Below are 25,613 nucleotides of genomic sequence, written 5' to 3' on the forward strand. Positions count from 1 at the left end.
AATTATTTTACAAGGTTCTTGGACGATGCATTTAACTTCGAATCTTAAGAAAAAGACATGTATTCTAATGAATGCTTGAGGGTCAATATGCATTTCCCGATATAAACATGATACGTTATATACTGGCAAGAGACATCAGACATCGCAGTCGTCGATTAGCCATATTAGACCTACTACGTGTTAATAAATATAAGCTATACTAGAAAGAGAGTGCAGAGATGATAAGTAATTATCTGATGCTAATGAGAACCAAGAGTATTTATATGTAAGTTTATTTTCTCTTTATGTGTTTTGTACAATTATGAAATCTGCTTTCCAGCGTCTTCTTTGAGCGTCACAGTTCGGTTGACGACAATCTTGCCCAAAGCTTCCTTGCCCTGTTTGGTAACATCCAACTCGGTATCGTAATCCAGACAGAAGTAGCCCGTTCGCACAAACTGCCATCGCATACTTTCCTTGTTCTTTCCTCCCGTCTTTTTGACCCAGTCAGATACCTGGTCATAAATACCAACAGTTGCCAATGCGCCGTTAACGATCTTGAGCGAGTCCTTGTTAAGATCGTTCAAGAAACCGCCCGGTGCATCATCGGGATTGGCGTGATGGAAGAGTGGTTCGTACAGACGCACTTGGTCGAGCTGGACGGGCGAGCCAAGTTGGGGTGCTTCAGCGACCCAGTGGATATATGTCTTTGGCTTTTTGAACTCGCCTTCGTTTTCGTATCGACATACCAGCTCAGAAATCTTGCCGTTGCTGTCCTTCTTAACCTCAACGCAGTGGATGGGCCGGGGTACCTGCAGCAAACCAACCGACTTGCCGGGTGCCAAGCGGTAGTAATCCTTGGAATCAACTTCACGGAAGTCGGAAGAATCAATGTAGAGCACCTTTGTGAAAGGAATCTTGTATTCGCCCATTTCGGGTTTACGTGGCACGTTGGGAACAGTGACCCATTCAACAAAGTCGTCTGCAACGTTCTCTAAGGTGATCTTGATAGGGTCCATGACAACCATGGTGCGTGGCACGGTCTTGTCGAGATAGTCGCGTACCTTGGAGTCAAATCGCATTACGTCAATCGTGCTCTTGGATGTAGTGATACCCAATTCCAGCACAAAGTTGTTGATAGCTTCTGGAGGCACACCGCGACGTCGAATACCGACCAAGGTATACATGCGGGGATCGTCCCAGCCATTGACATGCTTTTCGTTGACGAGTTTCAGAATCTTACGCTTGGACATGATGGTTCCAGTGACATTCAGACGACCATACTCCCACTGGACAGGCTTGTACACTTCGACAGCGTCCACGAGCCAATAATAGCTTTCACGCGACTGTCTGAATTCGGTAGTGCAGAGCGAATGGGTAATGTTTTCGAAAGAATCGACCAAACAGTGAGTGAAGTCGTAGGTAGGATAGATGCACCAGTCAGAGCCAGTACGGTGATGTGGAGTGAATAGCACACGGTAAGCGATCAAGTCCCAGAACTGCGGGTTGCCGTTTTCCAAATCCATCTTCATACGCAACGTCGTCTCGCCTTCCTTGTATCGACCCTCCTTCATTTTTTCAAACTGCTCAAGCGTTTCCTTGATGGGTCGGTCGCGATGGACACATGCTGTACGTGCGCCACCATCGTCGCCACCACGGTGTGCGTGAATTTCCTCGCCCGTGCACTGACACGTGTATGCCAATCCCTTTTCAATCAACTTGACAGCCAACTCATACAGCTGCTGGAAGTAATCACTCGAGTAGGTGATCTTGAACGGTTCGAAACCAAGCCATTCGACTGTTTCCAAGATTGACAAGAAATACTTTTCCTCCTCGGCCTCAGGGTTGGTGTCGTCGTAGCGCAGATAAGTGATACCATTGTGTGCCTTGGCATAACCAAAGTTGACATTGATGGCCTTGGCGTGCCCAATGTGCAAGTAGCCGTTGGGTTCGGGTGGGAATCGAGTGACAACCTTACTGCCCGTTGCCTTCAAATGCTCCTCCATCAATTCAGGCTTGATCTGCTTGTTGCCTCCCGGTTTATGCAGCTTGGAAATTTCGCCCTCAAAGAACATGTTGGACAAGTTGACAGGCTTGTCCTCTTGGACCTTTTTCTTCTGAGCTGCAGCAGCAGGTGCTTCCTTCTTTTCCTTTTTCTTCTTCTTCTGGGGCGCGTCGCGTTCGTCTTTGGGACCCAACAGGGCAAGGAATTGGGCCTCAAGTTCATTCTTGACAGCAACACCGTCAGCCCAACGTAAGGCTGGCTGTTTGCGAGAATTGGCGAGGGATGGGCCCAGTACACGGTATCGGTTCTCAACAATGTTTTCCTTGTTGCTGGCAATGTATTCGGCGACGGCTGATTTGATCTGTTCGGGCGTAACAACGATACCTACACCAGTGGCTTCGTTGAACGCTTCGGTTGCAATTGGTTCAGTGCAGTCTTCGACGTATTTGATAGCAGCTGATAGATATATAAAAAGTGCAGAGGATGAGCTTTTTCTCGCCCAGACGTTGAAAGAGGTTTATATACAGAACTCTTTATTCTCTCTCAAGCGCATATTCGTCTTACCTGACACTTGATCAGCCGTCTTGAGATCGCCTGCCATAATTTTGCTGACAATGTATGCACGGTGCTTCAAAGCATCCTTGCTAATCGTCGATGCGATTTGGTATAAGAGATTGCCAGTGTCCTTGTCACAGCCAGCGTCGCGAACCTTGGCTTCGTCAATGACAGCCTCAAGACTAGGTGCGAGCTTTTTGTTCTTGGCGGTGTCCTTGGCCTTCTGCTCGGAAAGACCGATTTTAACAAAGATGGGAACAAGTTCCTCCATTATATAGTATAAAGTTTGGTAAAAGAAAAAAGAAAGGTGGGGTGGGGTGGGGGATATGTGGTTGATTCCAACTTATGTCGACAGCCCAAAGCAAAAATGTGACTCACTTGCGAGGACGGGCTTTTTTCCTTTTCCAGAGCGTTGATAGGCAATCCAATCCGCTTTGACAACATTTTCGTTATCATTCAGTGACAGGTTCGCTACCCCTTTATTTTAATCTTTTTTAATGACAAATAGCTAATAATAGCTATCGAACGAATTACTACCGTACATTTGATAAAAGTTATAGCCGCGATAAATATATTTCGTACGTATGTAGTGCCTATAAAGTAACAGCTTCGTTTGTTTTTATGCATCTCCTGCTGCGCCAGCTTGCTGTGCCACCCAAATTACATTTTGCCAATCACAATATGTGTATCGTTTTCTTCTTAGTCTACTGATAACAAAAGTAGACTCAAATGTAACAGTAGCTTCGTTATAAAGTAGGCGTGACTGGAATTTAGCGCAGGAAAGGGACATTTTTATATCCTTGGGCACATATTTTGCTTGGTTTGCATAATCACAGTGATGGGGTCTACTGCCACAAAAACGGCTTGGCGGTGCGTGTATAACGACAACCGACCCATGTGGTTAAACCAAAAGCTCAAGTCAATGAAATTGAGTTTCTGTACGAGCTTCCCATCAGTGATGTTAATATCGCAGAAGAAGAAGATTAGGATTGACAGCCTTGAAAAAAGCGGAGGCTCACTGTGGGCGAATAAATTACGTAAGACCTTTGATACAAAGGAGGTGATAAATTCCATCTATTTGTTTTACATATAAACGTGTGTTCGACCTTCAATTCGCATAAATATATCTCGCAACTGGATATATTATATATAGGAGATTTGCTACTGGGCACACTTTTTTTCGCACACGCTTATTCTTGTTATAGGTATTTCATTGCAGCGTATAACTGTCATTTTAAGGGAGTTCGGCTCATAAAACTTGCCCAAATTTCAAGGCTCTAAACAGTACAGAGCGAGCTGTTTCGTCGACATTAATCATTGTCAAATGTTTGACATAAATGTTACCTAAAATTATCGTAATGTTGTCTGGAAGCAAAGTGTTTACCACACCTTCACAGACGATGGTTTCTTGTCAGACCCTCTAGTATGATACAGTGTAATCCGCTTTGCGATAAAAACAAAAAACTAAAGAAATATCCCTTGGCGAAATGTGAAATGAAAAGTCATACTTGCCAGTGACTCTGGGTGTTTACCACGTCAATTGTGTATCGGAAGCGCAAAAAGGTGAATGTTGATGTAGAGGAGAAACAGGCTGGTCCTAAATCGTCGTAGTGCAGCCACTTCCTATATGAGAACGCTTGACAGCTTGAAGCATCATCTACATTTATATATTATATAGTACTGTATGTAGCTCTGTATGAATTTAATATTCTTGCCATAATTTTCTGTATAATTATAAGCAAAGCTTTCTCTCCTCTGCAAGAGATTTTGAATGAGTTCAAGTTGGTCCGTTACATGATCTTCTCTCTTGCATCGCAAAGCAGCCATCTACCCCAGAGAACTAAGAATGTAACGGAGACGAAACTATTTCTATCGCTATGTATGATGTACATAATACTCGTATTGTCAAAAAACGATCAAGGTGTAAATTGCAGGTCGTAATCATCACTATTTAATGACGGTGTTCTTTTTGATGATAAATGAGGGTAAAATAAAAAGGCATGCGTAATTGTGAATTTTAGGCTTAATATGACCCTTTACTAAACTTTCCAATGTAAGACTGGCATATATCTTGCTGGTGTAGAACAAAAGGCTCTGTCAGCAAGAGGATCGTAGTAGTAGAAGCTTCAAGAAATTTTTGACAGCTCTTAAACACGCTAATGCATTTGGTGTCACACTAACTGATTGCCAGCCACGAACCTCACTGATTTTAAATTCCGTCTTTTTTTTTTTTTGCTAAAGCTGAACTTTTTTTTAGTCTTTGTGCGTTTGCAGGATCTGGATCATTTTGCGGTTTTTTTTAAGTCAAGAGAACCAATGGATCTTTTCAAATTACTTGGAGGAGGTGCTCAGTTTGACAAGAAGCGATTCAGTCACGACGTTCAACTATTTGAGGTAAATTGTCTATATTTCATGGTTTCTCGAGGTTATTTTAATTTGTTGAAATCGTACTTTCCTTTCCAGGGTCCAGCAAAGAATGGGTCGACAAAAAATTCTGCTGCAACAGACGCTGACAAACGATCGCAACTGTTAAGCGAAATTGACATTTTGAATGATTCTCCACAAAAGAAGCAGCAACCAAAACAACAAACCTCGAACAATAAAGTACAGAATGACCAAGACGAAAGTGGCACGATCGCTCAAGGTAGAAAGAAACACACCAACCACCAAGCTTCTTGTGTGTGTACTAATTGGTTGAGCTGTATTCCCTTTATTTTTTTTTGTTTAGGAGAGTCTGTTACCATTGAAACGCCCGAACAGGCCAACGTCTTTCGTAAATCAAAACGTATTCGAGTGTATGGCACGGATATCCCTAATCCATTCAGCACCTTTGAGGATTTGACGACGTATCACGACCTAAAGCCGTTGCTGTACAAAAACATCAAGCAAAGCAAATATACATCTCCAACGCCTATCCAGATGCAATCGATACCCATTATTCTTCATGGCCGCGACTTGATGGCTTGTGCACCTACCGGTTCCGGTAAAACGCTCGCGTACTTGTTGCCCATTTTACAGGACTTGGATAAGCCATCCAAAGTCGGTTATCGAGCATTGATTATTGCACCTACCCGAGAATTGGCACAGCAGGTACTTATAGTATATCAGGCTTCATTTTATAAGTTTGCCGTACATATAATATCGTTGAATAACTAACGAAAAGGACTCGATATATAGATTGATCGTGAACTCTCGATAATTGGAGCTAGCACAAACTTAAAAGTCAATGTACTTACCAAAGCAACAGCAGCTCACAAGGCACAGAATCCTCAACAACGACAAAAGTTTGGTGAGTCAATTTTCGTTTATCGTGTTATGAATATACCTTGCACGAAATTTATTGACTGACAACGATCTTATATAACCATAGATGTCTTGATCAGCACACCATTGAGATTAGTTCACGCAGTACGAGAAAAGGAAATTGATTTGAGAAAGTGAGTAGTTAATTTCTGATCAGTAGAGAATAAACTCGGGACGACACGTTGCTAATAGGAATGGTGTTATTACTACGGCGTGTAGTGTTCGTCATCTCGTGTTGGATGAAGCTGATAAGTTGCTAGAGCTTGGATTTTTGGAACAAACCGACGAGATTTTTGCTGCTTGCTCGAGCACTACCATCCGCAAGTCCTTGTTCAGTGCGACATTTTCATCTACTGTTGAAGAACTCGCTCAGTCGGTGATGAAGAACCCTATCCGAGTTGTTGTTGGTGCACGGTAAGATTTCATTTAGACTACAAATGGTCTTACGTGTAAAAAATATAGCTGATTCTTTTCTGTATCTTTTAAGAAACGCCGCTACGGATACGATTAAGCAGGAACTGATCTTCACTGGCAACGAAGCAGGAAAAATGGTGGCCTTGCGACAATATATCCAAAAGGGTATTCGTCCTCCTGTGCTTATCTTTGTCCAATCCATTGATCGTGCAAAAGAATTGTTCCGCGAGTTGGTATTTGATGGTATCAATGTTGAAGTGATTCATTCTGATAGGACAAAGGCACAGGTAAAAAAATTAATTGATCATAGGGATGCGACAGTGTTTGTTAAACTAATAATCATGTTTTCTTATATGTGTAGCGTGACAGCATTATCAATCAATTCCGCCTTGGCAGAATCTGGGTGTTGATCGCCACTGAATTGATGGCTCGTGGTTTAGATTTCAAGGGCGTCAATTTGGTTATCAACTACGATTTCCCTCAAAGCGTCGCAAGTTATATTCACAGAATTGGTCGTACCGGTCGTGCGGGTCGTGCTGGTGAGGCCGTCACTTATTACACAAAAGACGATTTACAGTATCTCAAGAGTGTTGTGAACGTTATGCGGGAATCGGGCTGTGATGTGCCTGAATGGATGCTCAACCTTAAAAAGCCAAAGTAAGTTCCCTTTAAAATTTCTGTCCTAACCCGCGTCTGTGAGAGAGAGAAAGAAGATGGGTTATTCAAATCATTGTTATTTTTTTTTGATAGTCATAATCAAAGAAAAGACATCCGAAAAGGTATTGAACGTGAAACGATCGACAGTACACCCAAGCGTGATAGGAATGCAGCAGCAAAGAAAAAGTAAGTTTTTCTAGGTTGATGTCCCCGGGGTGGGGGCTGCATTGACAAGGAGAAACTGATCGATGATTCCATCTCGTTAGGGAAATGATTGAAGCATCGAAAAAGAGAAAGAAGCAGCAGAAGCAGCAGGAGAAGAACAAGAAGAACAAGACCAAGCAGTCATCATCATCGGAAACAACCCCATCATCACCAGCATCCTAATTATAAAATCATTATAACAGTAATAGATAAAAAAAGGCATCTTGTATACTACTACTACTACCACTACTACTAATACTTTAAAAAAAACCAAAACAAATTAACGGGCAATGTGCTCGCGTGTGTATAATGTGTGTAGTGTCTATAAATGTTGTATTCTTACTTTTTTTGCTTTATACTGTCTATTTCTTTTCATCAGCAGCAAACATGGTATCAAAGACAGATTTGACTTGCTTGTACACTTCTTCTACTGGCTGATCACAGTGAACCTAATAGCCCGAATCATGGGAAGCCAGGTTAAAACTTAAAAATCGGGCAGTTGCAATTCACAATAAGCGCTACTTTACCTTTTTAACCTTATCTTGCTTTTCAAAGGCTTCAATGACAGGGAAGCTGGTATCCTTGAAGACATTGAATCGTTTCTTGATGGATTCAATGTTATCATCAATACGACCCGAGCTCTCACCACGCTTCAACAAGCGTTTCAACATGACCTCCTCGGGGCATTCAAAGTAGAGAACGACCTTGGATGGGACAACCTAAATAGCATAATAGGGTTAAAAGTGAGATATAAGTTATCCCGTAACGAATCGTTCCATCTCCCTTTTGAACTCCTTTTTCTCCTCCACCTCTAATCTCTAATGGGGGGGGGGGAGTATATGTAACCAGTAGACATTACCACTTCTTCGAATTTGACTGCTTGATCCATCTTGCGAGGGAAACCATCAATAAGGAATCGAGTCGATTTGGAAGTTTCCATGGCCTCCTTCATTGCGTTTTCCAACAAAGCAATGGTAACTTCCATGGGGACGATTAAGCCCTCACGAATATAATGGTTGATTAATTCACCATACTTTGATCCGGGTCGCTTTTGTTCAGCACGCAGCAAGTCACCAGCTGCAAAGAAAAAAATAGCCACTTTTGTCAATAGCCCTAGTTTTTATGCACACGCGTGGAGAGGTGGTAGTAGTAGTAGTAGTAGGTACTTGCCTGACAAATGAACGAATCCAAAGTCTCTCTTTAGGTTGTCACACTGGGTACCCTTACCGGCACCAGGACCACCTTGTGGGAGGATGGGGAAACAAATTGTGTTAGTTTTTTAAAAAAAAGAAAATCTTATTCGCTTGCGCCTCCCAATCAACCAACCAACACGTACCGAGAACAAATACGACCGTGACCTCATCAGAAGAAAAGGCTGGGATCGGTTGTTGTTGTTGTTCGAGTTGTTGCTGAGCCTCGGCCTTGACCTCATTTTCCTTTTTGACAGGTCCCTCTTGTCGTCTAGGCATGGCTAAAAAAAGATCACGCGTCTTTTTTTTTAGTTTCCAAGGGCATTCAGGTAAGTTGTCATTGACAACAATTTCTACCTTGACCCTCTCGCGATTTCACCAACATGCTGTACGCGGCAAAGCCCATGGATGCCACAGCAAGCATGGCGGCAAAGCTGGGAGTACCAGAGTTCACTTTGTGTGACGATGTGCTGTAGGGAGCTGCCTTTGTTGCTGAGCACCCTAATGACGATGGACGCTTGCATCGTGCAGTAGTGCTAGTAGTGGCACGGGCAAGAAGAGGCTGGCGCAAAAGGGCTGTGCTTCGCAACATCTTTAAAGAGAGAGAGAGAGAGAGAGAGAGAGAGAGAGAGGAGGTGAGAACCCTCTTCTTCCAAAATTGAGTTTGAACTAGGATTGGGGATGAACTGAGTTTTTCCTTGAGGCCGGAGCCAACATGTTGGATCTGCGGTATTTAGTAAATGAACAAAGACGGAAAAAGATATTTTTATTATTATTTGTTACTATATATTCTACAAGTGTGAGCCCGATGAAAAGAAGTCTTTTTTAGGGGGGTTGGGGGTGGTGGTGAGATGACTGATTGTATATATGAGAATGCGTGCATGTAAGTTAATGTGGTTTGTGTGTGTGTGTGTGTGTGGATGGATGGATGGATGGATGAACGAGTGAGGAAAGAAGGAAGGAAGGAGGAAGGAGTGTGTGTGTGTGTGTGCAAAAAGAGGGAGGGGGAGGACAAGATGCTGTTGACGGTTCTTGTATATATTTCAAATGCATGGCGCATGCTGGCCTAAAACAAAATGGGTACGGGTTGGACGGAGCAAGCATGGAGGAGTCTGAGATTTGCAACGTTTGTTCGGCTGCTGTTGTTGTTGTTGTTGTTGTTGTTGTTGTTGATGATGATGATGATAGTGGTGGTATTGTTGATGTTGATGCTGTGTATTAAAATCGGGCGTATTATCTGCTGCTCGTGGGCGTTTTACACCTGAACGTGCATAGGTCATCTGAGGAAATTGGTGCTGTTGATTAGGATGATGAAGAAGAGGATGATCATGTTGAGGAGGATGAGGAGCAGGAGCAGCAGCAGCAATGGCAGAAGTAGGAGTAGCAGTAGTAGTAGTAGTAGTAGTAGTAGCAGCAGTAGCAGCAGCAGTAGCAGCACCAGCACCAGCACCAACAGGGTACGGCACCATCATCATCATCATCATCATCTGTTGCTGTTGTTGTTGTTGTTGCTGCTGTGGCGACACGACCGTAGTAGCCGAAGCACAACGACAGACAGCAAGATCGGGCGTCCATGCAAAAGAAATGTGATGCAACGAGGCTACAGGAGGTTCGGCCACGGCATCGGCAACATAGTCACGTAATAAACGATGCAGATCATCAAACACGTTCTGCTTCATATAGAGTTGATAGTCGCACATTTCAAGAAAGACCCGTTCGGCGAGGTTGACCTGCTGGACATGCATGCGCGCGATGGAAGCCCACGCCGAGTTCCGATACGTCTTGTCCTGGACGTATTTGGATGCGACAATGAGACTGGCCAGAAACATGCGTCGGCCGCAGCTGATGTAGTCCCGTTTGATACTCTGGCGCGGCTCGCTGAGCATGTATCGGCGGATCGCTTGCTGTGTCTGAAACAGATAGCAGATGGCAATTTGCGCGGTTGTGTATGTTGTATGCGACCGTTTCAGCACCTGTCGGATGAAGGATCGCATCGATGCTGTTGCCGGTGGTAAGACCTGCTCACCCACGTCTTGGTATATCCCGCGCCACATGATTTCGACCATGTTTGTCATGATATCTAGTAGAGAATATGGTATAATTGGAATCAGCCCTGCCGTTTTGTTTTCCCGCCTTGGGATTGTAGCGTGTTACACCATGGTGTGATGTGAATAAATTTATACCTAAAAGCGCCTCGACGTATGCCAAGCGCCGGTCCACATTGATAAGAACCGGCAGTTGCTGTTGCCGTTGGTGCTGCTGTGGTTGCAATTGAGGAAACGCGTGCTGCCATCGTATGTCTCGTGGTTGATGTAGTTTGCGTTGAAGACCATCGGTTGTTGGATGTTGTCGGCACGAATTCATCATGGCTCCGAGGTTCTAACGATGATGTGGGGAGTAGCAGAGAGGATGGGAGAGGGGAAGAAGAGGAAGAAGAAGAAGAAGAAGAATAGCAAGGGAAAATATCGGATTGACAATCAAGTTTAAAGAGGAAAAAAAAAAGTAAGGGCAGGGGACAGATAAAGGGGGTTTAGCACACAGTTTTTTTTATATATCTTGGTCTCTCCCGGACAAAGAAGTGCAAGGAGAATTACAGCTTGCGGTAAGACTGTACGGTTGGAGCAAGAGAGAGAGAAAGAGTCAAAAAGAGAGAGAGAGGGGTCCTCTTCTGCTCTTGCGGATAACGAATTGGGCTAAAAAAAAAATGAGGCGGAAGAAGAAGAAGAAGAGGTACAACAACAAAAGGACAAGAGAACAATAATAAGAGGGCAGTGACGCCGCACATGGCAATGTTGATTGTTGATTGTTGATGCTGATGATGCTGATCGGGGCGGAATACCCAAACAATTATCGTCGTCGTATCACAAGCCCAATCATCATCATCATCACACGCAGTGCAGCATGCAAATAACCAATAATAATAATAACGCTAATGCTGGATGATTTGTATTTATACTTATGCGTCGCTCTGTCTAATACACTCCTTCCGAACAGGAATGTCTTTTTGCCCTTTTGTCACAATGTGTCTATCTATGACTACCAGTACGACGACGACGACGACGACGACGACGACGGGCACAGCTGAATGAGAGAGGGGTTCTTCTTGTGCTCGTTCACCCAGGACCTCACACCCTTGGGAAGGAGTTTGAGTCTTTTTGCTTCTGTGGCAAGAAAGTCGCAAGAAATGTCCCAAAACAAGGTCAAACAATGCACCCTGGCCCTCGAACAATTCTAACTCCCATAAATCATAAAGAAATCATCACAACCCCCTTCTCTATTCACCCTCCTCCTCCCCCCCCCAACTAACATCCCCCCCAAGAATATACATCTTCCCCTCCCCCCCGTTACCAACGTAACCCCCCTCCCCCCAAAAAAGAATACAAGCCCTAAAAATGGATAGCTGTTATGTAATCTGCAGCCCAGCTGCTATCATATGTAATGCAAGCAGACACATCTGTAATGTAGTCGTAATTACCATTGTGAGATACATTATTACACTTTTTTTTGAAAGAAGAAGAAAAGGAGAACTCTTTGTCATGGTGGTTTGAAACATCCATCTTTGCCGATCGGATCTTTATGTGTCCTTCCTCCAGAGCGACATATTTAAATCAGTTTAAGGCAGGGAGAGAGAGTGTGTGTGTGTGTGTGTGTCATGATGATGCACTGTTCTCTCACCTTGTTTCTCAAAATACAAAGTCCAAGGCCAAAAGTCATGAAAAAGACCTAGTATGTACCTCAGCCAAGTGATAGGCAAGCCACGTTCTGCTGCTAACTAGACCCCCTTCCCCCATCCCCCAACCTCATTTCACAGCCATAATTCACAGCCCTTTTGCAATACACTTGGCTGCGTTATCCTACACGACCTTACGAGCATCATTCAAGAGCACACAAAAAACGCAGGAAAAAAGACTACGCAAGAGGAATAGTACCTTGCTTAATTTTCCAATCTTGCTTTAAATTGGATCAAGAGCTGGATTTGGGCTGATCATGTATGTGTAAGTGTGTGTGTGTGTGGGAGAGAGAGAGAAGAGTAAGGTAAAGTAGATGAGAGGGGAATTTTCTTTTTTTTTTTTTAATCGTACCGACTTCGTCTCGGTGAGCGTGATCGGGACCGACGAGGCGCAGGATACTCTTCTTCATAGTGGCGAGACCGTCTGCTGTAACGCTCGACTTCGCGATCCCAATCGTCATCAACCGCATTGTTGTTGTTGTTGTTGTTGTTACCACCGCCACCAGTTGCATTACCATTGTTGTTGTTGTTGCTGTGACCAACACTCGTACTGCGACGGTCACGACTGCGGCGACGGTAACCGTCATCACCGCCACGCTCCCGGTATCCACGCTCGCGATCAGAATATCGACGGTGATCTCTATCCCTACCTACGTCCCGACGATCACGGTAGTCGTAGCGTGCACGTGTGTAATCCCTGTCGCGTCCATAGGACTTGGACTGTTGCTGCTTTCACCACCATACAAAGAGGATCATTTAATACACTCGAATCATAAAAAAAGAAAAGGAAAAAGAAGACCACATTACCTTCATCTGTTCAAGTGTGTCACGGATCTTGAGGTAACCTTGGTGTTGCTTACCCTGGTAATGTGCCTCCAAGCGATCCGAGGAATCGTTAGTAACAAGGAATGCGCCACAGACTTGGCAAACCTGAACACGACAAGCATACAGAAAGAAAGATAAGTTTTCTGATCCTTTATGCTGTTTTAACTATGAATTTTACCTCCATCCGCTTTTCAGACTTGTTTCCGTCCGCATTCTAGAGTAATGGAAAACGCGGGCTCATGCGTGAGAATACAATCCAGTGTTGAGGGAGTGGGAGTGGGAGTGGGGGGGGACAGTAACACATTACTTACCTCTTTCAGCTGACTCAATTCAGCCTGGAGTTTCTCGACTTCGGTGGTCAGATCACTTGCTTCTTGTACGCGTCCTTCTTCACCTGCTTCCTCGATCTTTTGTTTTTTTTTTTCATTTTTGTTTTGGCAATCAGAGGGAATGATATTTTGGTGGGAGGGGGGACAATTTTAGGTTTTTGTGTGATTTTTGCATAAACGCGTCAATAAAAGCTTTTCTTTCTCTCTTTCTCTCTTTTTGTATTTACCCCAACCCTTCCATTGGAACCCCATCTCTTCACCAAGGATTACTCCCAATTGAAACATCTCTCCACCGCGGAATGGCAGGGTTTGGGTTGAAAAAGGGGGGAGGCGAGCAAGAAGAGTGGAGGTGGTAAGGGAAGGGGAGGAATCGAAAGCCACACCAAAAAGATAATCACTTACCTTTTGCAACATTTCTTTGATTTTGACGTCTATCAAAACAATCTTTTCCGTTCGTTCTTCTTTACGCAATTCGGCCAACTGTCATTTCTTATTGTTAAAACAAACACTGTCAATTGTTGCCCCCCCCCCAACCTAGAAAGAGAAAAAGTTACCTTGTCATCACCTTGGACGTTCAATCGTCCTTTTCCATTCCGAATACGACGGCCCAAATCGTTGACCAACTTGTTTAGGTAATCTTGAAATTCTTCCTTGTAATGGTATTTTTCTTTATCAGGCGCATTTTGGTAACGTTCCTTCAGTCGATCGTTGTGGATCTTGTCGCATGGACCTATAATATACATCCATCAACCCCCGCGGTTCATAAAATTGGACTTTCCTTTATTAATCTAATCGGAATGAAAACAGCTAAACTTACCCAAATCTGACTTTGTGTTTGTAAACAATTGTGAAGGACAGTACGCTACAAGATAATGTTTGCAAACCTACAGTTGAACAACCCCAATGTTATAATGCGTTAACGGTCACATGGATGATACTATTGAACGCAAAAGAAAAGGCATTACTACCACCGAGTACCTACACTATCATCCCAAAAGTCCTTGTTGTCGACATCGACATACTGACTCATGAGGTTTTCTAGCATCGCCTTTTGGTACTCTAGAGTTTTTGAAAAGACCAAAAAATTACAATACAGTGAGTCTTTTTTTTTCAAGTTACAAACGTTCAAAATGCACTAGAGTATACACGTGCATTTTTGTGCTTCTTCAAAAAAAAAGATAATTTACCCATGGTTGTTTAATGTGTCTTTTTGAGAAAAAAGAAAGAAAGCCGTAATCGCCTTGCTGCGTTACAAAAATAAAAAATCAGACCTTCAAACAAAATCCGAAAGGGACTTTCTCTCGACCAATCATACTAAGCCATTTTTGCGTTGTGCGCTTCCCCATTACTCGATGGAAATCACTGGGAAACAAAATTTACACAGAGACATTGACATCCCCACTGCTTGACTGCTTTAACATGACTAAATACCCTTAAGCTGACGCGTTAGTGAAGCAATGAACAAAAAGAGAGTGTATTTACATGTTGCGGCAAGAAAAAAAATATATACAAAAAAAAAAAGAAACAGAACGTTGAAGTCTCATTCATGAGTGAATGGTTGACGAAAGGTGATGAGGGTGGTGATAGTGCTGGCGAAGCTTGGCCAAATGCGTATGCTCAATGTGATACTTTAATCCGTTGAGATTTTTGTATCGTTTGTTGCAGATACCAATAGAGCAACGGTATGGCTTTTTGGCAATGAGTTCGGATTCGTCTTGCTGCTTTTCATGACAGTGGCCATGCGCCTTGTGATACTTTAAGCCATTGGCATTTTTGTACGCCTTGTCACAGCCATCTACTTGACATTTGTAGGGCCGTTCATTGTCGTCTACAAATGCATGTTACAATCAGCAAACAACAAAGTTGTTGTTTGTTATTAGGCCATGCCCGAACATTTTACCTTTGTAACTATAGAGATCAGCGGAGCGGGCCTGTTGCTGCAAAAAAAGGTCAATGGTGCCGGGATACCATTCCATAGGCACTTTTCGTTTCTTTAGCGGTGGCGATGGCGGTGGTGTATATAGATCTTCGCTGCTACTGCAGCTACTTTTGCTAGTGACACTGATCGTCGTGTCGACAGGACTTGCGGCTCGACTGTCAAAACATGGCGGTGATGGTGGTATCATCGTCATCATTAGCTGACGGTCATCATGGAACGTTGCGTTGCTTGGATCCATCGTCGTCATGAAGGGCTGTTGTTGTTCTTGCTGCTGACTATGTTGATGGTAATATTCAGCTGCTGCTGCTGCTGCTGCTGCTGTTGCTGCTGTTGCCATAGAAACCATGGGTGGTGCTTCCGTCCAATCAATCACTGGCATATCATTTTCGTCAAGGTTGTCGACTTGTTCATCCGAGAGCACATGGTGTTCTTCGAAATGATGTAATAGAGCATGAAGATCAACCAAGTTTTGTCCACAGCATTGAAAATCACGACAAAACGCGGACTCCAGCTCGCGTGGTCGAGCCTTGGGGTCTTCTGCTGTAAAAGAAGAGAAAGGACAAGCGGACGAGGATGGCGCTGTCGACACAGGTGAACTAAGAAGACACACAAAAGCAATGACATAATGGCGATTAATATTACTTCACTCCATTGTAATATTAAGTCATTATGATTGGAACCCATGATTTGGTATAAACATACAACAGCCACGCAGTTTCAATAGGCATGAACAAGAACAACAAAAGGGTAACACTTCTTCCAGGTATGTGATGAAATATGTACAGGATGGAAAAGGACACTCCGTTTACGCTAGGTAAAGCTTGTGACAGAAGCCTACTGATGATGAAGGGAAAGAGAAAAAAGGCAAGAAACGAGTGAGCGCGTCAGGTGTGAGATGTCTTAAAAAATGCCGACTCTCATTCATCCTAAACAGTAAAACACCCTTCAACTTGTTGGTTATTGTTGTGTGTGTGTGTGTGTGTGTGTGTGTGTGTGTGGCGGCGGTAACAAACTCTTGTGTGAACCGGCAAACACTCTCACTTCAAACCCTCCCCTCCACATTCCCTTTACCATTTCTCCGATCAGCGTTTTGATAGCCAAGCCCAACCCGTAGTCATTGACTACTACCTCTACCCTTGTGCTGATCTTTCTTGACAGCGGCAGTTTCCTTTTGTCTCTTATAGTTGCCCCTCCCCTCCCCAAATTGTTTCAGCATGGGGGCTGATCTGATCCCAAAAATATGCGTTTGTTTGTATAAAAATTAAAATTTGAAACTTTGACAATGAATTGGATACTAGATATCATGGGTGTTTGCGATGATGATAATGATAATGATGATGGGTTAGTGTGAAAAGAAAGCCCTTCTGGGGACAAGAGCGAGGAATGTGTGTGTCTGTGTGTCTATGTGTGTGTGGGAAGGGCAGTCTTTTTCTTTTTCCTTCCACTTTTTGTCACCTTTGAGCTGATTCCCACCATCAAACCCACATTACCAAACGCCGCTTGGAAAATTCAACAACAGACACAAACTCTCTGGCAAATTCCAGAAGCTGCCATCTTTCAAGAAGTTCCGTGTTCCCCTTCTCCAACGACAGCTGCTGGAGCAGCACTGTTCAATTCCCTTGCTTGCATATGTAAAAAAGTCCATTACAGCTTGAGAGGGAAAGATAGAGAGAGAGAGAGAGAGAGAGCTGTGATCTCTGGAGCAAACATACAAAGAAAACACTACTTTTCTTCGTCTATCGCACCAGCAGAACGAAAGAAATGACAAGGCGGATATAAGTTTGTGTGGGGAAATGGACTACATTTTTCCAGAGCGAAACGAAAGATTGGCCCAAGCCACTCTTCACTCCGCTCCAGTATATTTTGGAAATCCTCCTCTCGCCCCTTTTGCCCCCCGGCCTCTTCTTTTTTTTTCCACGCGTTTCTTTTAAACAAACCCGCTACAACAACAATGAACCGTCTAGTCTCCAAAGCCTTCCAAGGTGTCGCTACCCGCCAACAACGCTCAACCACCGGCGTCCTGAACCGTTTGTACTCCACCCACAAGGAGATCAAGTTTGGCGTTGACGGCCGTGCTTCGCTCTTGAAGGGCGTTGACATTCTCGCCAAGTCCGTTGCTGTCACTTTGGGTCCCAAGGGTCGCAATGTCCTCATTGAGCAGCCCTATGGCTCTCCCAAGATCACCAAGGACGGTGTTACTGTTGCCAAGTCTATCTCCTTGGAAGACAAGTTTGAGAACTTGGGTGCTAGGTACTTTTTTGTTTTTGGGATTACGGTTGGGTTTAAGAGTGGTGTTTGTTGTGACAAAGAAAGAGAGAGAGTGCAATGAGTTGTATCTCGTTACCCAGCTGTTCTAACCAAGACAATAACAAACACCTCCCTATTAGACTCGTTCAAGAAGTTGCTAGCAAGACCAACGAAGTTGCTGGTGATGGTACCACCACTGCCACTGTGTTGGCCCGTGCCATCTTCACTGAAGGTGTCAAGAACGTTGCTGCTGGCTGCAACCCCATGGACTTGCGCCGTGGTGCCCAGGCCGCTGTCGATGCTGTTGTCGATTTCTTGAAGGCCAACAGCCGCGTCATCACCACCTCGGAAGAAGTTGCTCAGGTAATGAACGCAATCCGTGGGAAAAGCGGTGGACAAGGAGTTTATATTTTGGGTTGGGGTTAGGGTTGGACAGGTTAAAAATAATAATGACAAAACTGCCACAGGTTGCCACGATCTCCGCCAACGGTGACAAGCACGTCGGTGGCATGATTGCCCAGGCCATGGAGCGTGTTGGCAAGGAGGGTGTGATCACTGTCAAGGCTGGCAAGACCATTGATGATGAATTGGAAGTCACCGAGGGTATGCGTTTCGACCGTGGCTTCATCTCGCCCTACTTTATCACCGACACCAAGACCCAGAAGGTCGAGTTCGAGAAGCCCTTAATCTTGTTGTCCGAAAAGAAGATCTCGCTCTTGCAGGACATTTTGCCCGCTCTTGAGGCCTCTGCCACCCAGCGCCGTCCTCTCTTGATCGTTGCTGAGGATCTTGATGGCGAGGCTTTGGCCGCCTGTATCCTCAACAAGCTCCGTGGTCAGATCCAGGTTGCTGCTGTCAAGGCCCCTGGCTTTGGTGACAACCGCAAGTCCATCTTGGGCGATATCGGTATCTTGACCCAGTCGACCGTCTTCTCTGACGAGCTCGACATCAAGCTTGAGCGCGCCACTCCTGAGTTGTACGGTACCACTGGCTCTGTTACCATCACCAAGGAAGATACCATCATCTTGAACGGTGCTGGTTCCAAGGACATGATCAACCAGCGCTGCGAGCAGATCCGTGGTGCCATGAACGATGTCGGCACCTCCGACTACGAGAAGGAAAAGTTGCAGGAACGTTTGGCCAAGTTGTCCGGTGGTGTTGCCGTCATCAAGGTCGGTGGCACTTCCGAAGTTGAGGTCGGTGAGAAGAAGGATCGTTTCGATGATGCCTTGTGCGCTACCCGTGCTGCCGTTGAGGAAGGTATTGTTCCCGGTGGTGGTGTCGCTCTCTTGAAGGCCGTCAAGGCTTTGGAGAACGTCAAGGTCGCCAACTTTGACCAGCAGCTCGGTGTCAACATTGTCCGCCAGGCTATCCAGCGCCCCTGCCGAACGATCGTCGACAACGCCGGTGGTGAAGGTTCCGTTGTTGCTGGCAAGCTCCTTGAGGAGAAGACTGATAACATCAACTGGGGTTACGATGCCTCGTCCAACGAATACGTCGACATGATCGAACGTGGTATTGTTGATCCCACCAAGGTCGTCCGCACTGCTCTTGTCGATGCCAGCGGTGTCTCGTCGCTCTTGACCACTACCGAATGCATCATCACCGATGCTCCTGAGCCCAAGGGTGCTGCTGCTCCTGCCATGCCTGGTGGCATGGGTGGTATGGGCGGTATGGGTGGCATGATGTAAACTGTCCTTCCACATCTCCGTCACTCACTTAACACACATGCACACACATACACACACACAACACTTTCTATCTATCTTTTCTCTCCATAATTTCACAGCATAAAACAAGTTTTTAGTATATAAATCAATTATCACAAAATTTCGCACACGCTCACACATGTACATCCCCTCTCCATTTTGTAAAGAATTAAAAAAGAAAAAAGTTTGCTGTTTATTTTCCATATAAAAAAATATAGTTTTTTGATTTCACTCGAGTCAAGATCACCAACAACGATTGACACTATTACTGCTGCAAACAAGACTAGTATTCACCATCGATCCACTTTTTGCAACACCGGAGAGCTCAACAACACTTGGAAGCGCTGTCAGATCTCGCAAGGAATCAAGTTTTTGCTAGTTTGCCTCTTTTAAGCTTATAGGATTTATTTTCTAGAATCAGAGGGCGCATTCAACGGACTAGCTGCGTCGCCAAGTTCACCGTAAAGTTGTGCGATTGAATGAGCCTGAGCAGATTCGCTGTATACCAACAAATCCCAAAAAGAAAAAAGCATGCACGTCGGATACAATTATAAGGTATGATTACCAATTGATAATGTTGCGATATAAACGTTGCATAAACTTGACTAAGCGAATGGATGGGGCTTAATACTGTATATACTCTATATTGATGGCTCGGCGCGAATTGAGTGTGGCCTTGAGAACAAGTGGATATGGCCCAAGTATGATTGAGGAATATGGAATGTACAGTAACCGAACTTAAAGATGTAATGAAAAAGACTGGAATACTAAGATTCAGTCATAAATCCGTAATTGTAATCAAACATAGGATCTACCATGATCAAAAACTGGTTGGCGCGGTTATAGATATAGCTTCGTTGATAATCCACATACACCTTTGTACAAACGTGAATCTTCGGCACATACGCCCAGAAGGCATATTTTCGCTCACAGCTGTGTATTTAACTCTACTGCCTTTCACGAAAGGTGATAGATTCAGATAATACTATACGATCAAGTACAATGCTCTATATAGCCACCACCGACTTTTTGCTAAGTAGTACCGATGGTGAGCAATAGGATCGAAACAACGACAGGTCAAAAAGCAAAGCTCATCGATTTATCCATATCGTTTGAATATGGAGCGTTATCCTGCAAAGTTCGCTCCTCGACCGTCAAAGTAAAGCCCACCACATTGCCTAAAGCATGATAAGCGACCAGTTTTTGTCAAAAATTGGCAAACGAAATAAAGGACTTAACTGGTAATACAGTATGTACGCGACAAAATCGACGACGATTTTGCTGATTTAAGAAGGGATATCTACAATAAGACCATTCCAAACATTTTGCTACGTTCAAAAACTCACAACATATAATCGTCTTTTTCCTCTTTGCGAAGGATATTTTATCATTGGAGTTTCGGAAATGTAGATTATGTCACGCTTCTCGGCAGCATATCTTTATTTAAATCTCCAAATATTGTCGTTCTGCGGGTGGATCAGTGGGTATTTAAATCGCAAAAGCACAACAGTCCATGGGGGAAGCTCGAGTACGCTAAAAAGCGCTGCTTCTTGTATTGTGCTGATACTCCAACCGAGTACTAGACGTCGAGTTCAACAGGAACGCCACAATTAAAGATCAGCGTGACCAAATTTGAACAATAGCGAACGATGGCGCACAACCACCGGGCTTGTTTCGCACGATCTTGTACACAATGCATTTACGGCATAAACTACTATTGTATCGGAGATTGTCGTTGGGCGCAGGCAGTCAGGATCCGACGAGAGCAACGCACATATATTTGTGCAAGGGATCAGTCAGTGCAGGTATATCTATTTATGCGACAGAAAGTAATAAGCGACATAGGTGAGGCAATCCACCAAAAAGTAAGGGCGCAGAAGTTGATGACCGTGCAGTACACACGTGCTCCAAAGCAAAGTGTACGCCAAGGACAAAGTGGTGACTACGGTAGAAGAAGGACGACATTTGAGTGTTTTTGAAACAAAAAAGGATGCGGTTCACCGCCCCTTCTATTTGATAATAGCATTTTACAGACAAAACCTGGATTTAGTGTGTTGGCTGATTCGTTCTGAATGTCGACTCCATTGTTCGCGATTCTCAGCACTGTTCAAGACAAAATCGATATCACTTTGCTGACGATCACAATGGCAACTATATTGCTCGTTGCAAAGTCTCCACTGTGCAATCAGGAGCGAGAATGACGAGTCTCGCTCGCACATATATGAAGAAGCCTTACAGCAATATAAAACACACACAAATAAGTTCAACGAACGGGAAGAGAGAAAAAACATTCTTTATTTGAAACATGATACTACTAATCAATAATAGGGTGTCGATGTCTTAGCTTCTCTGCTCTTTTGCAGATACTGACGGGGGCAACCACGAGAAGGTGCATCGACATCTGCTCCCATAACCCTCTACCACAAAGCTAGGGTCTTGTCTTGGTCGCTTTGTGGATCATGGAAGGTCGATTGGTATTGAGATGCCCAGTCCGGTCTCACCAATCGCGACGTGCCTACAAAACAAGCACCACCACTCACCCACCCACCCACTTACCTTCAACCACCTACCTTGCACCTTCGTCGCCTGTGCCTACAAAACAAGCACCACCACCCACCCATACACTCACTCACTTACCTTCAACCACTTACCTTACGCCTTCGTCGCCCGTGCCTACAAAACAAGCACCACCACCCACCCACACACTCACTCACTGTTTTGTCGAGGATCGGAAATGGGACGAGATAATTCGTGAGACTCTTAACGGTCAAGTTTTTATTACGAGAGAAAGAGAGAGTTCCAAAAATTCTTCTTACTAGTTATTCATATAACGAAATTGTCTTTGTGGAACTTATTTGATGTCCCGATCCTCTGGATACAACATCACCCCCCGCCAGGCTGTATGCCGTTGGTAAAGGATTCAGAGGATTTTGAGGGCATGATGTTATAACCGGACCGATCATCTACGTTGTTTCTTGTTCTGTGATGCTACCCGCTGACTGTTTCTTGTCCGTTTCTGTTTATGGACAGAGGGCGGTGCTTGGCCTAAGCGATTCCAATAATCACTGATGGTTTGAGGGTCATCGAAATTTTGTGATGGTTCCCAAGAATCATGATCTCTGGTAAAGCCTTTCCAGCGTACTTTGTATTCGTACTGGCCTTTGTTCTTCCTGTGTTGGAGAATCGAATAGATGTGATAGCGGCGTTCTTTTTTCGATGCCTTTTGATCGCTATTAAGAATGGCTGCTTTTAATTGAGATGGTGCATAATTCTTTTCTTCAAGATCTCCATCAAGTGCTCGTACCACATATGAGCCTCCGCGTGTTTGTCGCACGACTTCATATGGTCCCACATAATCGGGGTCGAGTTTGTTTTTCTTTTCCTTGTTGATTGCCATCACATAACTTTTTGGTGGGAAATCAACCAAGCGGTGTTTAGCATCGAATTTTTCTTTGCGCTTAGCGTTTGTTTTGATTGTGCGTTCTGCAATCGCTGGATATACTATATCGTTGATCTTTTTGAAGTGTTCCTCAATTTCTTTTGGAGTGAGGCGCTGCTTTGGCTTATCTTTTGTATAATCTTTGAAATCATTCAGTTGGCGTCCGAACATCAATGCAAATGGTCGGGATTCATGTCTCTCCAGAACTTTGTTGTTCAAGGACAGTTGTACCCCTGGTACTGCACGATCCCAGTCTTTTGTCGCACCTTTAATAGACTTCTTTATGCCTATGATGGACTTCTTGACCCATGCTTCAGCAGTTCCATTGCCTCTAGGGTGGTATTGTGTGCTGAATTGATGATTAAAGTGGGCGCTCAATGCCAGTTCTTGCATAGGCAGATTGATGTTCTCCGTACCATTGTCGGATTGGAGTTTACGAGGTATTCCAAACGTACTAAATACATCAATCAAGACCTTTGTTATTGTCTCTCCTTTCTTGTCTGGAATAGGACGGAGTAAACAAAAACGTGTGCAGATGTCAACAAGAACCAGGAGGTACCGATTGTTTTGCAGAGAGGTGGTAAATTCACCAGCTAAGTCTAATGCCCAATGATCTCCAGGAATTTCTGCCGTGATAGATCGTAATGGATGGTAACCTTTGATGGCTATGTTAAACTTTTGACATTCTGAGCATGATTTGACAAGTGCTACAGCCTCTTCTTTCATGGCAGACCAGCGTAGTCCTTGTGAATGAAGATCTTTGATAATGGCGGTGGCACCAAAATGTCCCAGGAGGTGGGAAGATTCTAGCAATTGTTTCCTTTCCTCTTCTGGTGGTGTAACCATCTCATCATCGGGTGTTCTGGCAAAGCGGCTAATGTGCGACTTGGGAGTCAGCAAAGCCTGTCCATCACCCCTCGCCAGCGTTTGTTCCGTTGGAGGAAATAAGCGTGAAAGACGATCAGGGAGGACATTATGTATACCAGGAAGATATATTACTTCAAAGCTGTAAGATAAGATGCGATCAAGCCATTTGGTGAGCATAGGATTGAGCTCCTTTTGCGAATGCAGATACACCAAAGCTTTGTGGTCAGTATAAAGCTTGAAATGGTTGCCCCATAAATAAGTATGGAATTTGTTTAAGGCAAATATAATTCCAACCAATTCACGTTTGGTGATATGATAGTTATATTCGGCTTTTGTTAAAGAACGAGCCATAAAGGAAATATACTTCTTCTTGCCATCTTGTTCCTGCCATAAAACAGCGCCGAGGCCTTGATTGGAGGCGTCTGTAGCCACAAAGAAGGGTTTATGGAAATCGGGCTGATGCAGGACGGGAGATTTCCGTAAGATGGTTTTTAATATTTCGAAGAGTTCCTGATGGTGTTTTGACCATACTGGGGTTAAGTCATCATATTTCCGTAAGGCGTTTAATGGAGCCATCAATCGGGATAGATTGGGAATATATGTGCGGAAGAAATTTAGGATACCAGCAAATCTTTCAATATCCTTGCCAGTGCGTAATTGGGGCCATTGCTCTATGTTGGCAAGTTTACGGTCATCAGGTGTAATACAACCTTCAGCTACTCGATGGCCTAGCAAATATACAGATTTCATGCCAAAGGCGCATTTGCGGCTGTTGAGCTCGAGATTAGCCTGAGTAAGCCGGTGGATGACTTCTTGCACATGCTGGACATGCTCGGCAAGATTATTTGAGTAAATAATGACATCATCAATGAAAAAAGTGGTAAAATTGCCTTCAATCTGATCCATCAATTTTGCCATGACTCTAGAATATTTCTGGCTGAGCGTCTTAATTCCGAACGGACTTCCGATATGCATGTAGGCCTTGCCGTTGGGAGCAGTAAAAGAAGTTTTGATAGCGTCGGGCTCATGTATCCTGAGTTTGTTAAAAGCTGCAGTGATATCAAGAGTGGTAAAGACACGTGCGTGGCCAATTTTGGCTAGTACGGATTCCAGAAGAGGTAGCTGAAAATAATCTTCTGGGAGCAAAGCATTCAATGCTCGTGTATCCAAACAAACACGCGAGCCTATTCTTCTGCCTTCAGCATCCTTCTTAGGTGCGACAGTAAGAGGGTTATTCCAACGATGATCACGTACATCTGATGGAACTAGTTTGGTAATACCATCTGCTTCCCATTGTTTAATTGCTTCTTCCACAATAGGTATGTCATTGTGTGCAAGTTTATATTGTCGGCGATAGGCGAATTCACCAGAGGGAGTAGGTAAATGCACTACAGCTTCCGGAAGGGGACAAAAAGCATCCTTGGGGATTTGCCGGTTTTCCTCGAGATAAGGTTCAATGGCATTCAAGAATTGCTGATGTTCTTCCGGTGTACCTGCAGGTGATTGGTTGGGTAAAGGTAAGGCATGTTCGGGATCCGCGTATTCTTGCGGTTCTCTTCTGTCCTCAAAAGAGTGAACTAAACCTGTATAGCCAATTCCAAATGCAGGCATCAGATCGGAGCCAATGCTGACCATATGGTTACGAGCTAAAGGCATGGCTTCGAAGCTGTATGTTATAGTGCGACCATTGTATGTGACGGCTAACTCATCAGTACAACCAATACGGGGACAATTTGAACCATCGGCTAATCCAATATTTGCAGCTTCTGAAAGAGATTTTATTTTAATCTGATGCTTGTTGCAAAATTCAGGGTGGATTGCTGAAAAATTGGCACCTGGATCCAAGATAGCCCAGACCTGTTGGTTCTGTATGGTTACTGGAATTAGTGTTTCGTCATCATAGATGGGTTTTCCCTTTTCGACACTGGTCATTCGAGAAAACTTACAAGGTTCTGAGTTATTGGGAGCATCTCCGCTGTTGTCTTGTATATTGTTTTCTTCTATGGCTCTTCGGACTGCACGTTTGGCAGAGCGCGCAAGAAATTGTTTTCTGCGATCATGCGTCTTCTTTGATTGCCGTTGAGCAAAAGAGCTGCTGCCACTGCTACTGCTGGTGCTGCTGGAGCTGCTGCTACCAGTGTCCTTTATGTGTTCATGTCGGGGACCGAACTCAACGAAAAAGCCACGGTGTTGGCAAATTCGACACCAGTTGATCTGAGTG

General features: G+C 44.2%; 8 protein-coding genes across 8 annotated transcripts; 2 read left to right on the forward strand and 6 right to left on the reverse strand.

Annotated features, from left to right (window-relative positions):
• Positions 1-299: 299 nt before the first annotated feature.
• On the reverse strand, positions 300-2,810 carry BDB00DRAFT_872282 (tRNA synthetases class I, catalytic domain-containing protein; the record flags this gene model as incomplete). Its single annotated transcript, XM_053126934.1, has 2 exons — positions 300-2,440; positions 2,549-2,810. The coding sequence occupies 2 exons, from the start codon at positions 2,808-2,810 to the stop codon at positions 300-302; spliced, it is 2,403 nt and encodes an 800-aa protein (XP_052979877.1).
• A 1,969-nt stretch (positions 2,811-4,779) lies between these two features.
• Positions 4,780-7,433, forward strand: BDB00DRAFT_928923 (P-loop containing nucleoside triphosphate hydrolase protein). The gene is made up of 9 exons (XM_053128945.1): positions 4,780-5,183; positions 5,268-5,629; positions 5,717-5,828; positions 5,910-5,976; positions 6,062-6,256; positions 6,330-6,543; positions 6,618-6,913; positions 7,007-7,099; positions 7,180-7,433. Exons 1-9 carry the CDS (start codon positions 4,856-4,858, stop codon positions 7,298-7,300), a joined length of 1,788 nt encoding a protein of 595 aa, XP_052979878.1. The 5' UTR covers positions 4,780-4,855; the 3' UTR covers positions 7,301-7,433.
• On the reverse strand, positions 7,282-8,945 carry BDB00DRAFT_822886 (adenylate kinase-domain-containing protein). Its single transcript, XM_053123495.1, has 6 exons — positions 8,665-8,945; positions 8,454-8,588; positions 8,288-8,359; positions 7,977-8,194; positions 7,645-7,836; positions 7,282-7,566 (listed from the first exon to the last, which is right to left on the reverse strand). Exons 1-6 carry the CDS (start codon positions 8,897-8,899, stop codon positions 7,480-7,482), a joined length of 939 nt encoding a protein of 312 aa, XP_052979879.1. The 5' UTR covers positions 8,900-8,945; the 3' UTR covers positions 7,282-7,479.
• A 978-nt stretch (positions 8,946-9,923) lies between these two features.
• BDB00DRAFT_763372 (uncharacterized protein) lies at positions 9,924-10,361 on the reverse strand (the record flags this gene model as incomplete). The annotated part of the gene is made up of 1 exon (XM_053119397.1): positions 9,924-10,361. A coding segment is annotated over one exon (438 nt), but the record flags the coding sequence as incomplete, so codon positions are not given.
• A 2,018-nt stretch (positions 10,362-12,379) lies between these two features.
• BDB00DRAFT_883089 (uncharacterized protein) lies at positions 12,380-14,382 on the reverse strand (the record flags this gene model as incomplete). Its single annotated transcript, XM_053128204.1, is given in 10 exon segments — positions 12,380-12,687; positions 12,700-12,766; positions 12,845-12,967; positions 13,041-13,076; positions 13,174-13,269; positions 13,594-13,671; positions 13,746-13,921; positions 14,009-14,075; positions 14,174-14,250; positions 14,379-14,382. The coding sequence occupies 10 exon segments, from the start codon at positions 14,380-14,382 to the stop codon at positions 12,380-12,382; spliced, it is 1,032 nt and encodes a 343-aa protein (XP_052979881.1).
• A 346-nt stretch (positions 14,383-14,728) lies between these two features.
• On the reverse strand, positions 14,729-15,329 carry BDB00DRAFT_938946 (uncharacterized protein; the record flags this gene model as incomplete). The annotated part of the gene is made up of 2 exons (XM_053129303.1): positions 14,729-15,019; positions 15,092-15,329. The coding sequence occupies 2 exons, from the start codon at positions 15,324-15,326 to the stop codon at positions 14,736-14,738; spliced, it is 519 nt and encodes a 172-aa protein (XP_052979882.1). The 3' UTR covers positions 14,729-14,735.
• Positions 15,330-15,381: 52 nt separating this feature from the next.
• Positions 15,382-16,068, reverse strand: BDB00DRAFT_822904 (uncharacterized protein). The gene has a single exon (XM_053123496.1). The coding sequence runs from the start codon at positions 15,812-15,814 to the stop codon at positions 15,500-15,502; it is 315 nt and encodes a 104-aa protein (XP_052979883.1). The 5' UTR covers positions 15,815-16,068; the 3' UTR covers positions 15,382-15,499.
• Positions 16,069-16,798: 730 nt separating this feature from the next.
• Positions 16,799-19,335, forward strand: BDB00DRAFT_822908 (hsp60-like protein). Its single transcript, XM_053123497.1, has 3 exons — positions 16,799-17,380; positions 17,518-17,740; positions 17,845-19,335. The coding sequence occupies exons 1-3, from the start codon at positions 17,082-17,084 to the stop codon at positions 19,066-19,068; spliced, it is 1,746 nt and encodes a 581-aa protein (XP_052979884.1). The 5' UTR covers positions 16,799-17,081; the 3' UTR covers positions 19,069-19,335.
• The last annotated feature ends 6,278 nt before the right edge of the window (positions 19,336-25,613 follow it).

The sequence above is a fragment of the Zychaea mexicana genome, assembly GCF_025766255.1.
Source record: "Zychaea mexicana strain RSA 1403 chromosome Unknown BDB00scaffold_35, whole genome shotgun sequence".
NCBI lineage: Eukaryota > Fungi > Mucoromycota > Mucoromycetes > Mucorales > Lichtheimiaceae > Zychaea > Zychaea mexicana.

Excerpts from the sequence above, each read along its gene's own strand:
- BDB00DRAFT_822904 (XM_053123496.1), bottom strand. The coding sequence starts at position 15,814 with ATGGGTTCCAATCATAATGACTTAATATTACAATGGAGTGAAGTAATA.
- BDB00DRAFT_822886 (XM_053123495.1), bottom strand. The coding sequence starts at position 8,899 with ATGTTGCGAAGCACAGCCCTTTTGCGCCAGCCTCTTCTTGCCCGTGCC. Across the intron at positions 8,195-8,287 it reads TGGATTCGTTCATTTGTCAG|CTGGTGACTTGCTGCGTGCT; the intron begins GCAAGTACCTAC and ends TTTTCTTTGCAG. Across the intron at positions 7,837-7,976 it reads CAGTCAAATTCGAAGAAGTG|GTTGTCCCATCCAAGGTCGT; the intron begins GTAATGTCTACT and ends TATGCTATTTAG.
- BDB00DRAFT_928923 (XM_053128945.1), top strand. The coding sequence starts at position 4,856 with ATGGATCTTTTCAAATTACTTGGAGGAGGTGCTCAGTTTGACAAGAAG. Across the intron at positions 6,544-6,617 it reads CTGATAGGACAAAGGCACAG|CGTGACAGCATTATCAATCA; the intron begins GTAAAAAAATTA and ends TTATATGTGTAG. Across the intron at positions 7,100-7,179 it reads AATGCAGCAGCAAAGAAAAA|GGAAATGATTGAAGCATCGA; the intron begins GTAAGTTTTTCT and ends CCATCTCGTTAG.
- BDB00DRAFT_822908 (XM_053123497.1), top strand. The coding sequence starts at position 17,082 with ATGAACCGTCTAGTCTCCAAAGCCTTCCAAGGTGTCGCTACCCGCCAA. Across the intron at positions 17,381-17,517 it reads TTTGAGAACTTGGGTGCTAG|ACTCGTTCAAGAAGTTGCTA; the intron begins GTACTTTTTTGT and ends CCTCCCTATTAG. Across the intron at positions 17,741-17,844 it reads CCTCGGAAGAAGTTGCTCAG|GTTGCCACGATCTCCGCCAA; the intron begins GTAATGAACGCA and ends AAACTGCCACAG.